At 53.0% G+C, this 17,803-nt stretch overlaps 1 protein-coding gene across 1 annotated transcript in view; it reads right to left on the bottom strand.

Annotated features, from left to right (window-relative positions):
- Window positions 1-8,165: 8,165 nt before the first annotated feature.
- AACS (acetoacetyl-CoA synthetase) overlaps window positions 8,166-17,803 on the bottom strand; it is a 57,728-nt gene continuing 48,090 nt past the window's right edge. Inside the window, exons 15-18 of the mRNA XM_055322027.1 lie at window positions 13,672-13,741; window positions 13,136-13,194; window positions 12,078-12,280; window positions 8,166-9,413 (exon numbers count right to left, since the gene is read on the bottom strand). Of these exons, the coding sequence (XP_055178002.1) occupies window positions 9,276-9,413; window positions 12,078-12,280; window positions 13,136-13,194; window positions 13,672-13,741 (470 nt within the window). The 3' untranslated portion in view covers window positions 8,166-9,275. The remainder of the gene's footprint in view (window positions 9,414-12,077; window positions 12,281-13,135; window positions 13,195-13,671; window positions 13,742-17,803) is intronic.

Raw genomic sequence — 17,803 nt, 5'->3', positions numbered from 1 at the left:
TTTTTTCTGTAGCGAGCACATTTAAGACCCAGTCCCTTCGCTCCGAAGGACGTGAGCCAGTATTGCTGACTTTATTCACTACACTGTGTATCAGGTCTCCAGAACCTGGCTCTCTTCTAGCTGGAAGTCTGCATCCTAAACAGTATCTCCCCCAACCCCCGAGCCCCAGTAAACGCCATCCTACCCAGGATGGCTGGCTCCAGGAGCGCCACATTTTCAGATTCCACATACAAGTGAGAGTGCATCATATTTTTAAGATTTTATTTATTTATTTGAGAAAGAGAGAGAGAGAGAGGCAGAGGGAGAAGCAGGCTCCACGCAGGGAGCCCGAAGTAGGACTCGATCCCGGGTCTCCAGGATCACGCCCTAGGCCGAAGGCGGCGCTAAACCGTTGAGCCACCGGGGCTGCCCAAGAGTGCATCATATTTATCTTGTTCTGTCTGACTTACTCACTCAGTATAATGCCTTCAATTCCATCCACGTTGTCGCAAACGGCAAGATCTCCCGTCTCTCTCTACACGTGTGTGCACACGCATGCGCGCACACACACATACACGTGCATCCACTGATGGACACTGAAGTTTCCCTGTCTTGGCAATTGTGAATAATGCTTCAGTGAGCATAGGAGTGCAGGTGTCTCTTTGAGATCCTGTTTTCACTTTCTTTGACATATGCCCAGACCTCTCATGTGGTGGTCGGCTCCCCCAGAATGCACAAGCCCAAAAGAATGAGGCCGAGCTTCGTGGCTTTCCTGGCCAAGCCTATAAACCACTGAGCAGCATGTGTCCTGCTCTACAGATCAAGCCAGTCACCAGCCCACTCAGATTCAAGGAGGGGGACCCAGACACACTCTTCCCTGCCAGATGACATGTTAAAAAAATGTCCCATTTTCCTTTACCTGCCACAACCCTGCGGCATTTCTCTTCCCAGAGGAAATGCTGGCTCCCAGAGTGCCACGATTTTAGAAGATAGATTCCAGATGGAGCTGCTTCTCTTCTAAAGGTGGCCTCTCTTGGTTTAAATCTGGCTGATTCCTCACAATTCTAGTATTTGCTGTCTCTGTGCAGAAGTCTCACTTGTGTTCATTACACGTGAACATTCGGAACCAGAAAAACAAATTTTCTTCTTCAGGATTCTGTTTGGGAACTCTTCCAGCCAAGATTCAGGCTTCTGTTCTCTCTCCTGCCTGAAACAAGCCCCCTCCCACAAGCTTGGGCAGGCCACCTGCCTTCATCTGGGGGTCACTGCTCCAGGCAGAACTAGTGATGGAGGAGGAGGTGGTACCCTAAGCTTGAGGTTCAGTATCGGCATTTAACCAACCCTGCCCCACCGAGTCCCGGGGTCTCACTGAGCCCCGACACGGGGCTGAGGGGGAGCCATGACCTCAGGAACCCATCCTTGCCACCCCCACCATGGTCAGCAAGCTCACTTCATCCCCTTCCCCACTCTCATTTCAGGTGCATCCAGGTGGACTGGACAGCTAAGCCTGAATTTCAGATAAATAGTGAATACTTTTTGGTGTAATCATGTCACTCATGTCCCCTGTAATATTTGGGATATGTATACACTACAGAGTTATTCACAGTTTGTCTGAAATTCAAATTTAACTGAACATCCTATATCTTTTTAAATGTATTTTATTTTTTTAAGTAGGCTCCACGCCCAACATGGGGCTCAAACGCATGATCAAGAGTTTCATGCTCTACCAAGCCAGCCAGGTGCCCCTTGAACATCCTGTATTTTATTTGGCAACCCAATTCCTGAGTCCATGCTCTTAACCACTACAGTCTGGTGCCCTTAGAGATTCATGAGAGATACTGAATTATGATCTTATTGTCCCAGCCCTGGATCCCATTGAGCCTGAAGCCATTGGTAAGAGATGGCTTCCTGTCATAGTGCCAGTCCCAACTGAAATGAAGCCTTACCTGTGGCTGGGACCAAGGGGTGGAGAGACAGGGAAGAGGTGAAGATTCCCATCCTCAAGGACCTGAGGGGGGTCCAGGAGACAGAACTCATACATAGAAAGGTGCGAAGTGGAATGTGATCCCATTTGCTGAGGCCTGGACAATTGGGAAGGTATGTTCACTTTCACCTGCTGCATAAGGTAATTATCACAAACACAGTAGCTTAAAGCAACACTCAGGTATTACCTCATGGTTTCTATAGACCAGAAGTCCAGGTGGCTTAGCTCATTCTCAGCTCAGGGTGAAGGTCGGGCTGCATTCTCATCTGGAGGACCAACTCAGGAAGGATCCCCTTCCAAGCTCCCTCAGGTCTATGGCAGAATTAATTTCTTTATGGCTGTAGAAGTCACAGAAATCTCTGCTACTTGGAGTCTCTGACATCAGGGAAGGCCCAGAGCCACTTATAAAGCACTCACATGATTAGGTCAGGTCCATCAGGATTGTCTTCCTTTTGATTAATGGAAAGTCAACTGATGAGAGACCTTAACTACATCTGCAAAGTCTCTCCACCTTTGCCATCTTCTGCTGGTTAGAAGCAGGTCACAGGTCCCACACTTCATTTGAGAGGAGAATGTAATGCAAAAGTATGAGTGCTAAGGGCAGAAATTATTGGGCCACTGTAGTGTGCCTACCATAGAGGGGAACAAGTCAGCCCACACTGGAATAGCAGGACAGTCTTCCCAGGGAGAAAGGATGTGAACCCTCTCTGAAGGGCTGGTGGTGAGGAGTGAAGGGGGAGGAAGAGGGAGGAGACAGGGAATGGAGGGGGAGCGGGAGCAGGGGCCCCCCGAGGAGGAGGAGCCCTCCTGCATACACAACCCCTCCACCCAGCCAGTACTGGCCCAGCACAGGGGCTGCAGGGGGCTCAGATGTGGGGACAGGGGGGAAGCTAAACATTAATCCAGAGCCTTGCAGACTTCTGAAAGCCAAACAAGATTTCAGAGCCTTACTTCCCAGAGTTGGGTGTTATGGAAGAACAGAACACTTCCCCACCCCAGCCCCCAACATGATTTTCTTTATCTGGAAGTTCATCCTAATAGTCATTAGGCCATGGCTTGTTTTTCAGGTAACTGGTCATGCTGGGGAGGGAAGGGGGAGCAGACAGAGACAGAGGAGGTTAGACAGGCTCCCTCCTAGAGAAAGGAGGAGCAAGGAAGGGAGGGGGCAAAGGGCCCATACCTGTGAAGGGATGAGAAGAAACAGAGGGGCTGGCTGCTGCTCCCAGCCCTGAAAGGAAAGCTACATGCTGCTCCCGGACTGCCAGCCCCAGTCCCTGGAACTAAGGATGGCTGGTTTCTGGTGGGGGTCACGTAACCCAGGCCTGGTCAATAAGCACGTGCCTGACCACATGTGATCCAAATGTTTCAATGACCTTCAACACAGGAACTCAGGTTGGAACCACCAGGAGGAGAATCTTTCTCCCCTCTCAGCACTGAGAGAACATGATCTTGGAGTACTAGGTATCCAGACTGGCATAGTGAGAGGAGAAGCCATCTGAGAATGCGGTCAACACAGAAGAAGGTAAAGCAGATACATGGACACAGGGAACCCTGATGACATTAGAGACCCTGGATCCAGCCACGCCTGAAGCCAGTCCTGGCACTGGAGTTTTCAAACCTGTACACCGATATCCTTCTATTCGCTTAAGTCAGGTTGGGATGGGGTTTCTGTTCCTTGTAGCCAACAAAATCCCAAGTTGTGATCGGAAGTGGACATCGTAGAGAATTGGGACCACACTGTAAACAGGTAAATGGTGAGTGGGAATGCAAGGATGATGAACTCAGACCCACATGAAAACTAGGTCCAGGCCGCATGGGGCCACTCGACAACTGTACCTTTTCACTCTCCTAAAACCCACCCTGACTTGTGATTTAGCTGACTGAGCCAGGGATAGAAGGAAAGTGGGAAGAAAGGGAACACATCCCAAGACGAAGAGGTCTACAAACCGTTCCAGCACATAGGGAGTTGACGAATAACTGCTTCTCCCTGGAAGTCAATCAATGACATCGAGACCTTCCACTTACTGCTGTGACGGTCAAGGGTGCGCTCCGACATGATCAAACATGACAACCGAGCCAGTGCTTAGCTTGTAATGTATTTCAAACGTCATCTTAATAGGCCTTGGGCAGCCCGGGTGGCTCAAGCAGTTTAGCGCCGCCTTCAGCCCAGGGCCTGATCCTGGAGACCCGGGATCGAGTCCCACGTCGGGCTCCCTGCATGGAGCCTGCTTCTGCCTCTGCCTGTGTCTCTGCTTCTCTCTCTCTCTCTGTCTCTCATGAATAAATAAAATCTTAAAAAAAAAAAAAGAAATAGGCCCTTACGTATTTGCTTGTGACGTTCTCGAAGATGGGGACGAAATGGCAGCAGGCTTTTAGAACTGTTGTAAAGGCATTCGTAGCCCGGGAGAAAGAACCACAGCTCATCAAAGCCAGTTCAGCCTTCCGGCAAATCCGACCGGCTCCTGCCTGTCCCGGCTGTGTGGTCAACACCTGTGTGCTCGGTGAACCAGAAGGGTCCTTGAGTTCTGTGTTATCAGGGGCGCTGAGGCCACAGTTTGAGGAAGGGGAGAGGGAGGGAGAGGAGGGGGAAAAGGTACGTTTTACCAGCCAGCTCCCAATCCAGACCCTTCCTGCTGCCCCACCACCTTCCAAATGCGCATCCACTGATGTCACTGCTGGACTCAAAATCCTCACGGCTTCCTTGTGGCCCTCAGGACACACTCCGCCCTCCACATTCCGCACCACAGCCCCCCTCCTGCTGGGCTCTGTTCCCTTTCTCGGAATCACCCATCCTCTGTTGCTCTGGGTCGGTCCATTCCATTCTCGGGAGGGTGGCTCTGGCTGGCTCTCCTCCACCCGCTGGCTGACCTCCCATCTTCCCTCTGAGGCCATACCTCGGCGCTGTCCCCTTGGAGACGCCTCGACCACAGCATCTGCTCAAACCTTCTCTCCCTTCCTGGCTGACCATCTGCCCTCCCGCCAACATGCCCTCTCCGTGGCAGAAGGAACTCACCACCCTTGGTCACCACAGGCCTCAGTGACAAACACAGGGTATGTCCGTTGAAATAACAAGATAGTGCCCAGTCCCCGGCCCTGCAGGACACCCAGATAAAGCCGCCTGACTCAGACACAGGGTGTCCCCTAAACTGGAAACTGTTCAGGCCCCAGGCTGAGGTGGCAAAGTCATGAGCAGCTGCAGTTGGGCAGGGCCACGTGAGATGGGGAAATCTCCCCCTGGCCCACGTGGGAGTGGGCTCTGGGCTGGTATCACTCACCCCGGGTTACAATGGAAACACCGGACATGTTCCCTGCCCTGCTTTTCTGGGTTCTGACAAGTGTGTAATGTCAGCACACCTACATCTGCACAGCCACACATATGTACACATTCACAGACACACAGAGATGTTTACATACAAACATGCATGTACACATGTGCACAGATACACATGGCCAAAATGTTATAAAGGCCAATAAGTTTGCCTCATAAACCTTACAATTTACCTTTAAGATGCAGAGAGACACACACATGTACACATCGCCTTCACACAACATGCACGTACACATTCTCTCCAGGCCGCCTCTCCAGCTGCAGGTCAGGTGTGATCCAGGTGATGCACATGCCACCCTGCTCTCCCTCCAGCTGAGTACAGTCACTGGACAGGTGGTGGCTGATGGGTGGTAAGCAGAAGGGAGGGGCTGAAATGTAATTACACCAACCCACACAGGTCACATGGACCAGGCCGCTGTGCAGGCAATGGTGCAGCAAGCAGATGGAAGAAACTCGAGTCACTTGGGTGCCCTTGCAAAGCCAAGCTACCTAACCCCCACCCCAGGTCACCCATTTACCTCAAAGCTGTTACAGGGGAAAAAAACTTCCAGTTGAGCCAGATTCGGGGGGACTCGTTATAGCGATTGATCTATATGCCCCAATGACTACAACTTATCCCAGTCAATCTGTGTGTGGCTTTCCCACTGAAGGCTGAAGTCCAGAGCTGGGGATGTGGCTGGGCCCTCAAAGGGAGTTTACTCCCCATAAGACCCTGCCCTGTGCACTTGAAGGGAGGGGAGGGAAGCCCAAGGGGAGGGTGTCTCCTGTCTATACACAACCACAGTGACAGTGGGTTAAGAGGTCACGGAGACATCTTTCCCAAGCCTTGGTGGGTTCAGGCCATTTGCTAGGGGCTTGCTAACGGCTAGGGATCCAGATGAGAGAGCAGATCTGGGGTCTTCCGGGGCTCAGAGTGACCAGCAGGCAGGTGCCTGCAGCAGGAGAGGCAGTTCTGAAAGCAGTGCAGAGAAGCACAGCACAAAAAAAAGGGTGGTGTGTGTCAAGGATCAAGGGACCCAGACAGTGCTCCAGGGTCCTGAGGATTGTCTGCACAGGCGAGGAGGTGGGGGTGGGCTCGGCATGAATGGGAAGGAGCCATTCCCCCAGAGAAAGTTCCTGGAGGTAGGAAGACAACCCCAGAGGAGAAACAGCTGTGGGGAGGCCTGTGGGCCAGGGGGGGGGCGAGCAGCAGCACAGAATCCTGGCAGCCCCCCTACCCAGGCCACACTGTGGGCCTCCGTGCTCCCAGCGAGGCTAGGGGACCGGGAATGGGATGGGAAGGGCGTGGTACAACCTGTGGGCATCACAAAGGGAGAGGCAGCTGACCGGCAAGTGCTTTCAGGGCAACGCTCAGGCCAAGGCACATCAAGGGAGAGCCGGCACCGGACAGACCATCTGTCTCTCACTGGTGAAGTTGTCCGGTGCAGCTCGTGAGCACGATGTGTAGGCTCAGCCAGCCTGGGGCTTCTCGCCAGCACTAAAAGGGCATGGCAGTTAAGCCCGAATGACTCCTCCGGCATAGTCAGTCTGAAGTGGGCTCCGGGCCCCTGGCGGAGTCGGGCCTGGGTCCTGGGAGGGAGGCTGGCAGGCCAATCCCACAGGGTGGGGGGAACAAGCTCAGCCTGGGGTCTGTCGTCTGTCGACAACCAGGGGTCGACCACCCAGCTGTGCCAGCATGGGGCTCACACCTTCTGATGACCACTCTCCGTCTTCCTCGCTGGCAGGGCCCGACTGTGTTGGCAGCACGAGGTAACAGAATAAGGCTCCACACATGCCCTGTGAGAGGTTAGGTTCTGTAGCTGGGGAATTTCAGGCAGCACGTGGGAGGAAGCTCACTCATCAATAGATGTTCATACAGGCGGATCACCCAGGGTTACTGGGGTGCGGCCAAGGTCATCACAGAGGCCAATGTATGCACAAGAGAGGCAAGAGACACAGCTCTGGGGCTGGAGGGATGAGCCACCAGCCACACATGAGGGTGCCTCTGGAAACTGGAAAGGGCATGGAGGAGACTCCTGGAGCCTCCAGGAGGAACGCAGCCGGCTCACACCCCGACTTCAGCTCAGCAAGAACTGCGTCAGGCTTCTGACCTCCAGAATGGCAATAAATTTGTGTTTGAAGCCACTACGTTTATGGTCATTTGTTAGAGCAGCAATGAGAAATTAATGCGAGAAAGGTGTCAGGTCCTGTTTTAAAATGCAGTGTCCAGAATCCCTTGCAACTAGGGGAGGGGTTTCCACTAAAGCCACTGTTTGGCTGATGAGAAGGGGACAGACTGGAGAGCGGACGGCTTCTGCCCCTCACCCAGCCCTCTTGTCACTTCCTCCTCCTTCCTGCCTGGAACATGATGGGAGGCGAGAGGCACGGTAGCTGCAGACAGAGGACGGCGGGCCGCAGATGGGCACCGCTCAGCCTGCGGTCACTGCCCCGGCCAGGGCACTCGCCTGCTCCAACTTCCCGTGACGGGAGGGAAAGAAACCGTGCTGGGCTGAGATGTGCAGCCAGGCACCATCTGAGTGACATGCAGCTCCTGCGATGACAGGGGTCACAGTCCAGATACCTGGCTGCTTGGAACCATCGAGGAGCCCAGGGTAAGGACGGTACTCTCTTCCAGGGTGCTGGCTTCATGCTGAGAAGTCCTCGCTACTCCTTTGGTCACCCGGGACTGCTGCTAACCACCAGGGGCCCAGGAATGCCCCAACCCCCTGGCCAAACATCTCCCCCAGGGTGTGGCTGCCCACCGGCTCCTCAGCACAGGCAGCTTCCAGAAGCGGATCAGGTCAGCCCCTCCAGAGAAAACACCAGCACGCCGGACATGAACAGGTATGTGCACGTATGCATGTGTATATATATACGTAGATGTATATATACGTGTGTGTATATATGTGTATATATATTTATTACATAAATTCCTCATAGCACTTCCCCCCGTATTTTTATAATCCAGAAGAAAAGAGATTCCAAAAAGGTTTTCACTGTGCTCAGTTTTTTAAAAATACAAAAACAAACATCAGGATTACAGGAAGCTCTTAATGTACGGAACGGAGAGTGCATATGAATCGCCTGGCTATCAAACCCATGACTCAATATCCAGCTTCCAAGTGAGGTCCAGGAGGTTCCATGAGCTCCAGGGGGAGGAGTGCAGTGAGGCCGTGTCCCCTGAGGCCAGGCAGCTCCAATAGGGAGGACCCTGCGATTGCTGCCCAGGTGGCCCACCGAGTCCCCGAGAGCGCCGCCACCCCCCCGGGGTGGACAGCCTGTTCTGGAGCACCCACACACTCCAGAGAACTAACATGAACATATTTTTAAACCAGTTGAAGTTGATGAAGTAAGGAGACCCTGTTAAAGCACGAAGCCCATGTGCTCTCCACAGGGAGCTTCTGCCGCCGGGCAGTGCGATTTCGTGGGGGCCACATGCGGCTCCACGGGGACCTGCAGGAGCAGTCGGCCACTGGGGAACAGTCCACGTGCAATGGGGGACAGATGGGCCCTGAGAAACAATGGTCAGAGCTGGAGAGCAACTGAAGGGGAGACACAGATTTACCCGTGAAGAGGGCAAAAGGGAACTACGGGCACGAGGTTGGAGGCAAGATCACCCCTGAGAGATGTGCCGCCGCCAGAGCGCCAGCCAGTGCAGGAAGCATGGCTGTGACGCTGACCGTGACCGTTGGCCACAACCATCCACACTTGGGCGACCCCTGGCTCCTGGCGGCATGTGCAAGAACACTTGTGCAAAGACACAGGCACTCTCAGCGCCTGGCCACACACACACCAAATGCTCCCTTTTGGCCTCTGAAGGTCAGGATGTGGCCCGACAAGGCTTGCGGAACCCCCCGGACGTGACTCCGGAACATAGAACTGACCCTTCCCCAAGCGCACGGACACTTGCCTTCCCAAGAGCTGCGGGTTTCTAAGTAACGTCCTGAATGCTCGGAAGTCACAGCACAAACGCAGGTGGCAGTGTGCCACGTGAGTCAGTCCGACTCAGAAGTCCTGCAGCTCTGGGATGTCCTGGTACAAATCCAAGGTCTCAGGGTTTGAGAAGGCCCCTCGGTGCTCCACAGCTTTTCCAGCAATGATCTGCTTCACAGCCACTTCCACCTTCTTGCCATTGAGAGTGTACTGCCAGGGAAGGGCAGAGAAAACAAACAAAAACAGCAGCTGAGCCTCGAGGGGTAAAGAATGAGCCCTCAGCCCCGGCATCTAGGGACGTCCAGACCAGATACCGAACACCTCCACCTGCAGCCAGAGAGCAGGGGGCCACGGTGAGCATGTCGCGCTCGGGCCACCGCATCCAGGGGACTGGGGGCTGACTCCCTAAACTGAGTCGGTCCCCTCGAACGTGCAGCAGGTTGGGTTCGTGGGGCTCACAGGCACACAACTCTCCAAAGCGCCTATTCTGTTAGTTATGTGCACTGCATTACCCTTCGCTGCATCATAAAAATGGCCCGTCACTACCGTGTCAGCCACAGGCCGCTTCCTACAACCTCATCACAGATCAATTGGCCAGCGAGCCTCATCTACCAGCCTCACCAAGCTTGCCCAAAACCTTTCCTCAGAAACATTTATCAGGGCGGTATGGGGCATTACTTTCCTCGCAGTCAGACTCCATCCAAACGTTCAAAGCTCCCTCTGCAATCCAGGCCCGTGTGCTCCATCTTCAAACCCCCTGGGCCTCTGACGGCAGTGTGGGTGTCCAGGGGCCAGGGGACTTCAAGACAAAGCCCTTTAGTAAAACCGCTGGTGCCCTAATCTCTCCAACACAGGCACTACTTTTTTTTTTTTAACCTGAGATGTAATTAAAATTCATTCATTTGAAAAACTCGGGCAACGTGTGAACTAATTAAGGATCTAAGCGCTGGCTTCTGAAGGACTGCCTGTCACTTGGGTGTCAGCCCCTCTCGCCCTGAAATGCAAGAGTCTCACGTGCTTTATGGGCTTGTAAGCTTTACACAAAAGCTCCAAGAACAGCTCAGGGGAGCTAATAATTTGTATTTTCCATCAGCTGACAAAAGAAAGACCGTGTTACAGAAAAAATCCTGCTACTGTTTCCTCTGGTGAGAAGTGTGGTGGGAAGCAGAGATACCCCGACCCCTGGGCTGCTGCTGGGGCCTCCCCGGGAGATAAACGTCATGCTGCCCCCTGTCAGGTGCTGCCTCCTGTCAGGACGGGCCAGGCGTCTCAACTGTGAGAGGAGACAAAGACGTGCTGGGGTCAGGGCAGTCGTAGCTGCCTGGGGCCTGCCAGCTTCGCAATGCCCCATGCACCCCAAGTCTCCTTGGCTGGGCCTCCTCCTCCCCAGTGCAGTGACACACACGGCCAAGCCAACCCAGTAGTTCAGGCCAGGAGGACCTGAAAATACAAGGGCCTTGAAAAGTCTCAGGGAACCCTGGAAGGGACTTCCCAGCCCAACCAGACAGAGGAGATAGCACCTAGGGAAAGCGGGTTCTGATAGTGACCGGAGTACCAGGCTGAGGACAGAAAGACAGATCTCCATTTCCTGTATCTCTCAGAGAAACCATGCCACTAATCTCATGAGCACACACAGTGGGGGGTAACGCTTCTGGAAGCAAAGGACACACGTCCTGGTTCATCAAAAGAAAGCCAAGGGGAAAGTCAAACTCTGGTTCTCCTGAATATTCCAGAAGCAGACAGAACTGGTTTGCTGAAGGAAAGCCTTTGGCCCTCCTCAGGAGAAGACAGTAAGTGTCATGAACTCATGAAGTACTTTCCCTCCTGGCGGGAGCCACTGATCCCAGAGTCACCAGGAGTCACCAACTGAGACAAAGAATCCCAGCAGTGGGACCCTTCCAGTGCAGAACCAAAATTAAAAGCAGCATGTGGGTGGGATAAGAAGTCCCAGCCCTGGGATCCCTGGGTGGCGCAGCGGTTTAGCGCCTGCCTTTGGCCCAGGGCGCGATCCTGGAGACCCGGGATCGAATCCCACGTCGGGCTCCCGGTGCATGGAGCCTGCTTCTCCCTCTGCCTGTGTCTCTGCCTCTCTCTCTCTCTCTCTCACTGTGTGCCTATCATAAATAAATTAAAAAAAAAAAAAAAAAAAAAAAAGAAGAAGTCCCAGCCCTGCTCAGGGTAGCACCAGAGCTCAGCTCCTGTCAGGGCCCAGTCAGGCTCTGCCCCGTCCCCCATCAGTGACCAGCTACCCTGCAGGCCTCTGAGAGGCCCTGCCTCGTCTGTGCATTCAGCTCGTTCTCTGCACACACGTGTGCACACACACAGCAGCTTGTCTTCTCAGCTGATACTTGCTTCATCATAAGCAGGCCAAGTTAGAGCTGAGACCCAATCTGGGGGCCCCTCCTCCCCCAGTCAGAACCTAAACAAAGTAGAAGGGGGAGCAGCTTTCGGGAGACATGCCTCTAAATAGATTCGACTCTTCTTTCCATAGGCAAAACTTAAAATTAAAAGGCAAGAGCAACAGTACCCCAGTGGCTCTTTAAAAAGTTAAAATTAATTTTCTCATTAATAATTTCGAGAACACACTCAAACCGCACCAGGGAAAAGCCAGTTGGATATGCAGGGCTGGGCCTGCCTTGCCTCCAAATACAAGTATTTAGCAGAAGTCACTTTACATGCAATTCGGGAAGGGTTAAAAAAAAGAGACAGTAGGAAAAAAAAAAAGATGGGGTTGCCAGGCAACATGGACAAACTATATATAAAGCAGAACCAGCTTTGAGATGAGCTCCCGGGTGGGGGCTCTCGGGGAGATGACCGCACTCTGGTCGCCACCACCCAGGGACAGGAGCCCGAGCCCAGCAGCAGCGGACCTACCGGGATGCCTTTGGTCTCCAGGATGAGGCTGGGCACGTGCCGTGCAGACAGGCCGATGCGGATGGCGTTGCGGATGCTCTTCACCAGGTCGGGCCCGAAGGTGTGGCCGGAAGCCATCTTCAGGAAGAGGAGCACCCTCTCCTCCCCATCCTTGTTGTACTGGGGCACACAGAGGCTGTCCATCACCTCCTCGAAGGCCTCCACTGCAGAGACGGGGGAGAGGCCCCACACTTGCACCGGCCGGCCCACCGTGGGCACCAGTAAAGGGAGGGGAGGCTGGCCACGAGCCTGAAGGGCACTGCCGTCTCTCCTCCCAGCTGTCCAGGAGGAGCCCCTCAGGGGGGACAAGCAGTATGCTCATCACTGGCAAGAGTCAGAGCTTTGCTTCAGCTGGAATGGTGGACATATCCATAGGAAGCCAAACACAGGCCTTACTTGCTTAATTACAGATTAATTTAAATATAAAAAGGAAGCAAGTACTGTGATAGGGACTCCACTGGTGGGAGGAACAAAGCCTGGATGCAGATGGATCAGGACTTCTCCATCCTGGCCGGACAAACCACCTTGATGCAACGTTGGTAGGAGGCTACTGCCCAGGGAGGCTGATTTGGTGGCCTTGGTGGGCCATTTTAAAGGCCCAGGGATGACTCCACTGTGCAGCTGTGAGACCCACTATCTTTATATGGTGTCCTCTGAGGTGCTGTGTAATCTCCAGCATTCATACAACCTCTCTATGCTTCTCTTTCTTCACCCAGACACAATTAAACAACCCAAAGTTGCTCACTGTGAAGATAAAATGTAACAGAACAGGGATGGGCCATGTGACCTTAAGAATACTCCTCTGAGGTTTTACAGCTACAAGCAATGTGGACAAATTACATTCTGGAAAGAAGGATGTGTTCAGAAGTGTCCATTCTCACAGCTGAGGCAAACAGACCAGAGTTACGCCAAAGGCGGAGTCTTTGGAAAGCAGGCTCTGGAGCTCCCTGCTAGGACACACCCTCCTTCCTTCCTGAATGACTTGAGAAAAATTCAAGGAGAAAGGGAATATAACATACCAATGTTATAGATTTCCGAACTGCCAAATCGCACTCCATTGGGGTTGAGTGTGCCGTCACTGGAAAGAGACAAGGTCAAGAACACACAGCAGCTCCTGAGTGAGGCACGTCACACAAGGGTGGGGGGCAGGGGCTGTCACCCCCTTTTCACATGGCAATACTGGGCCCCTCACGAAGGCTCCCTCCCCTGTTCTTTATCCCCACCAGCCACCTTTTCTCTCTAAACTCCAGGCTAGACAACAAGGGAGTCCCTTTGTGTGGAAATACCCGTCACCTCCCGGCCCCTCTCCACCTGTACATGTGTGGCATGCGCCCAGTACCCACATACTCCCTATTCTGGAAGGGCTGTTGCTACCATGGATGGACACTGGCTGCACCTGTGCCATGTGCCTGCCACTCACTTGGGGGGGGGGCGCACAGAAATGTGGATCAGGCCCAGGTCTGGCCCTAGGGGAGACACAGGATCCCTCCAATCCCTGCCTGGATGCCTCAGGAAAGGGGGCTCCAGGGAAGAGAAGCCTCTAAAGACTCCTCACCTCCGGCCCAGCATGATGATGCCTCCAGTTTTGGGGTTGATTCTGCAGTAGTCGCCATGTGCCCAGACACCTGCAGGGAGGCAGAAGTGTGTGGTCACCCCAAGTAGAAGGGGTCCTAGCTGGCTGCCTGGACAAATGCCCACAGCAGGCATGACAGCAATGGGATGCTCACCCACAGACATAGCTGAGGCATAGAAACAGGATCGGAAGGGGGCTGGGGGCCCAGGGGTGGAGGCAAGCTGACCATTCCTGCCCCCAGGAGCTCAGCATCTAGCGGAGGCCACTGTCTGCCCAGCTCTCACATGAAGCACCAGCATACAGGAAATCTCACTCCTTCCGCCACCGACAAGGCCTCAGGAGTTCCCAGGGAAGACCAACCCCAGCAGCAAGGACGCAAAAGGGACCAGGGAAGATCAACGGGAGCTTTGGGAGCAGGCCCTCTGAGTGAAGGTTAGGGAGTACAAGCACACTTTAGGAAGACAGGGTGGTCGGGGACAGCTCCAGGGCTGGTCCAGAGGGGTTAGGGCCACTCCTGGAATGGGAATAAACAGAAGCAGCATGACCTGTGGGAAGCTATTAACGGAGGCCTGAGGCCTGAGCTAAGGCATGAGCCGCGTGGACAGAGCTAACTAGTTGGTAAAATCCAGGGGATGTGGAAGGCAACAGAAAGGGGGGGGGGGTCAGAGGTGACCCAATCACCTGCGCCATCCCCCTGTGGCCTGGCGTGCAGCTGGTTCCTGGGCTGGCAACATTCCCAGGAAGGCCCTCGTCCCAGGCTGCAGCAAAGCTCGTATCCCAAGGGATCAAAGCCCCAGCCTTGGCCACATCCTCCACTCTCCACCCGGAGGAACAGGAAGGAGAAGCCACACCTCAAGGGAACTGCCAAGGGAGCAATTAAACCAGCCAGAAGCCTCCTCCTGCTGCCAATTGCGGTGACCCTTCAGCACCCACACAACCAGAGGCCAAACGGGTGTGAATAATCAAGAGCCCAGGAATCTGCAACCACCTGGAAGTCACTCGCCCCAGCAGCAGCCTGACCTCCTGAAATGGGTCCCGAATCCCTGCAGCCCAGAATGGGAAAATAGCAAATAAAACCAGCTACAGGATCTTCACCCCGAATGCCTCTTCCTCTCCAATTCTGGAGACACTTCCCAACTGGCAGTGCTAACCCATCAGCTCGCACCTGCTCCTGAGGCATGAGGTGCCACCCCTAAGGCTCCAGGTCAGACGAAGGCCAGGACATGTTTGTCTGCGGGGAATATGTGGTCCTTGGGAGGCAATTTTGAGCACAGAAGGACTCCTGAGCTCAGTTCTTCTGATGCAAGAGGATGGCAGGCCTGCGGGTCCTTTCCCCTTCCTCCCCAAGATGAAGAAAGAAACCCTTTTCTCCTGATTAGACTTGCAAAAGACTCCCCTGCACAAACAGGGAAAGAGATCATTCCTAGGGCCGCAAGTGGTATGCCAAATTTCTGCAGAGGCACATCTGACAGCTACACAGAAAACCGGGCTGAGGATCGCAGTCCCAGGAGCCAGCTGTAGACACAGCCTCAGGCCTGGCACGCCAGCACGCCCCCTAATCCTTTCTCATCTGGGGACTGGGCGCCCGACCGACACACAGTACAGCGTGCATGGAGCCGGTTCTCCCAGGAGTTTGGTAATCACTGCAAGGACCTGGAAATGGAGACCAAACAGAAGATGCAAATACACCCTGAAGGAATCATCATTTTGTGCAAATACAAATGAAGCACTCCCACCTCGTACAAGACGCAGTCGGGAAGGAGACTCCACGCGGGGCCAGTGTCCCTGCTGCCAGGGTGTCACAGCAGAGAAATGCAGGCTTCCCTGTAGCTTCCCAAGCCCCCAGCCTGTGGTTCAGGCTGTGTTCACGGCACACAGGCTCCTTCCACCTCGCTTCGGCCACAGCACGCCAGCACGAAGGGGGAGACCCAGCCTTTCTCTTGCTTTCCTCCTGGAGGGCCAGGAATGGAAAGCTTCTACAGTGCACATTGTGCTTTTGTAAGTGAAAGAGTGATGGCATGGCTTTCTGCATCTGCAGATGCGCCGTCATGAATCAACTGCTCGCACACACGCTCCTCTTCTAGAAGGGCCTGGGACTCTAGAAGGTATGACTCAGGACTTCTTCTGCTTTGAACCTGTCTGCTGATGCAGGCTGAGGGAAACCTTGGCTGTCTCCATGTCACCAAGCCCAAAATCTTGACAATTAGTGGGTAGGGTAGGCTTGCCCTCCCGAGCAGAATGTGTCCCCTGCACTTGCCTGCACCCACTGTGTCTCCCTTTTTGCCTTGACTGCCAGGAAGCTCAGAGCTGAACTCACTGCTTTATAGAATCAGAACAGTCTTAAATCTTTCTTCAATCTGCTTTTCTCTTTAAATGTTTACTAGGTTTTTAAAAATAATAAGATGTAAAGAACAGCAAAACAGCTCATAATTCCTCTACTCAGATAACCCTTTGTTGTCCATTTATTCACAGATTTACACACATATATTTCCTTTTAAAATGGACATAAAAGAGATACTAGGCACTCTGGGCTGAACTTCTGCTGCTCACTTACTGATTTCTTGGATATCGCTGCCTGCTTACATTTTCATCTGGCCTAATGATGTCTGTGAGTTTGCTTCCTGCTACAGAAACAACCTTTCCTCCAGCTGTTTCCTTTAACCACTGATTTCAATACAGTATCCCAGTCTCCCAGTGCTGGGGTGTGGACAGTCAGGTTCCTCCTGTGTTCATCCCGTCCACCACTAACAGCTTCAGAGTCCCATTATCTTAACTGCCTTCCTCTTTCCATACTGATTCATATATCGCACCTACTCCCAGAAAGCATTTGAGGAAACTACTTATAAAACCAACTACGTGATGAGATTCTTTAATAACAATCAGAAACCCTGCCCTGGGGGTAAGAGGACTGCTACAACGAAGCAACGATTTTAACTCTGAGCTTCCCAGCAGCCTGGGCAAAAATGGAAATATAACAGGCCACAAAATTATTTCTTTTCTCCAGAGGGAATACCAGAGGTTCAAAAAAGAAAGAAAGAAAAGGAAAGAAAAGAAAAGAAAAGAAGAAAAGAAAAGAAAAGAAAAGAAAAGAAAAGAAAAGAAAAGAAAAGAAAAGAAAAGAAAAGAAAAAGAAAGAAAGAAAGAAAGAAAGAAAGAAAGAAAGAAAGAAAGAAAGAAAGAAAGAAAAAAGACTTACTCTGAAATCAATCCCGAGACATCTGTCACAATAACCCTTGTATACACAACAAAGAGTTACAGAAAAGACAGTTTCCAAAGACCAGTGAGCAGTACTGCAGAAGACAAGAGATGGATTTCTTAGATGAATCCTCCAGCTGAGGTTCTACTTCTGGCCTCTCTTCCTGAGACAGGAGCCCCTGTCCTGTCCTTCAGGGTCACCCAGGGAATGTTTCTCTCCACATATGTGCTCTCTCTAACCTGTAAGGCCAGGTGCAGAAACGGGCGGGATCCATGGCAAATTCCGCCCCTGACGACCATCTGCCCTTCTCTGATTCTCCACATGCAGTTAATGCAAAATCAATTTGCCTTTCTAGAGACCATAGAAAGCAAGCGCTTGGGGGAAAAAAACGCTCTGGGAGAAAGGGCTTGCTAAACTGAGAATTATACAGCTAGGATAACACAACGAATTCAGGTAAAAGGGAGAGAGGAGACAGAACTTTAAATAAAACACTTTCCTTCTCTGGGGCAGGGCGCCACTGGGAAGATGAAACATGAGGGTGTCAGTGAGAGTGACGAGCAGGTTGTAAGTCATCCCACCACCAAAGCACTCCTCTTCCGACAGCCCCACGGGGACTGGGTGAGGGTGTGTGCGGGAAGGAAAGGAAGAGTCCCAGCCAGGTACCTCCCAAACATACACTTCTCCCCGAACAGACAGCCACAGTCCTGAGTGAGCAGGTGGCCCGCAGCCTTCCCACGGGCAAACCAGAGCTTGTGCCACGCCTGGCAATCGCGTGTGGGGCCGCAGCGTCTGCACACAGGGGCTGGGTAAGCACAAACCAAACACACGGGCACCTGGAGGGCTCGGTCGGTGAAGGATCTGACTCTGGGTTTCGGCTCAGGTCGTGATCTCGGGGTCCTGGCATTGCCCGCACCTGGT

This window comes from Nyctereutes procyonoides, unplaced genomic scaffold (assembly GCF_905146905.1).
Source record: "Nyctereutes procyonoides isolate TBG_1078 unplaced genomic scaffold, NYPRO_anot_genome, whole genome shotgun sequence".
Classification (NCBI taxonomy): Eukaryota; Metazoa; Chordata; class Mammalia; order Carnivora; family Canidae; genus Nyctereutes; species Nyctereutes procyonoides.
The sequence above is the reverse complement of the archived record's forward strand: the minus strand, read 5'-3'. Positions and strand labels throughout refer to the sequence as shown.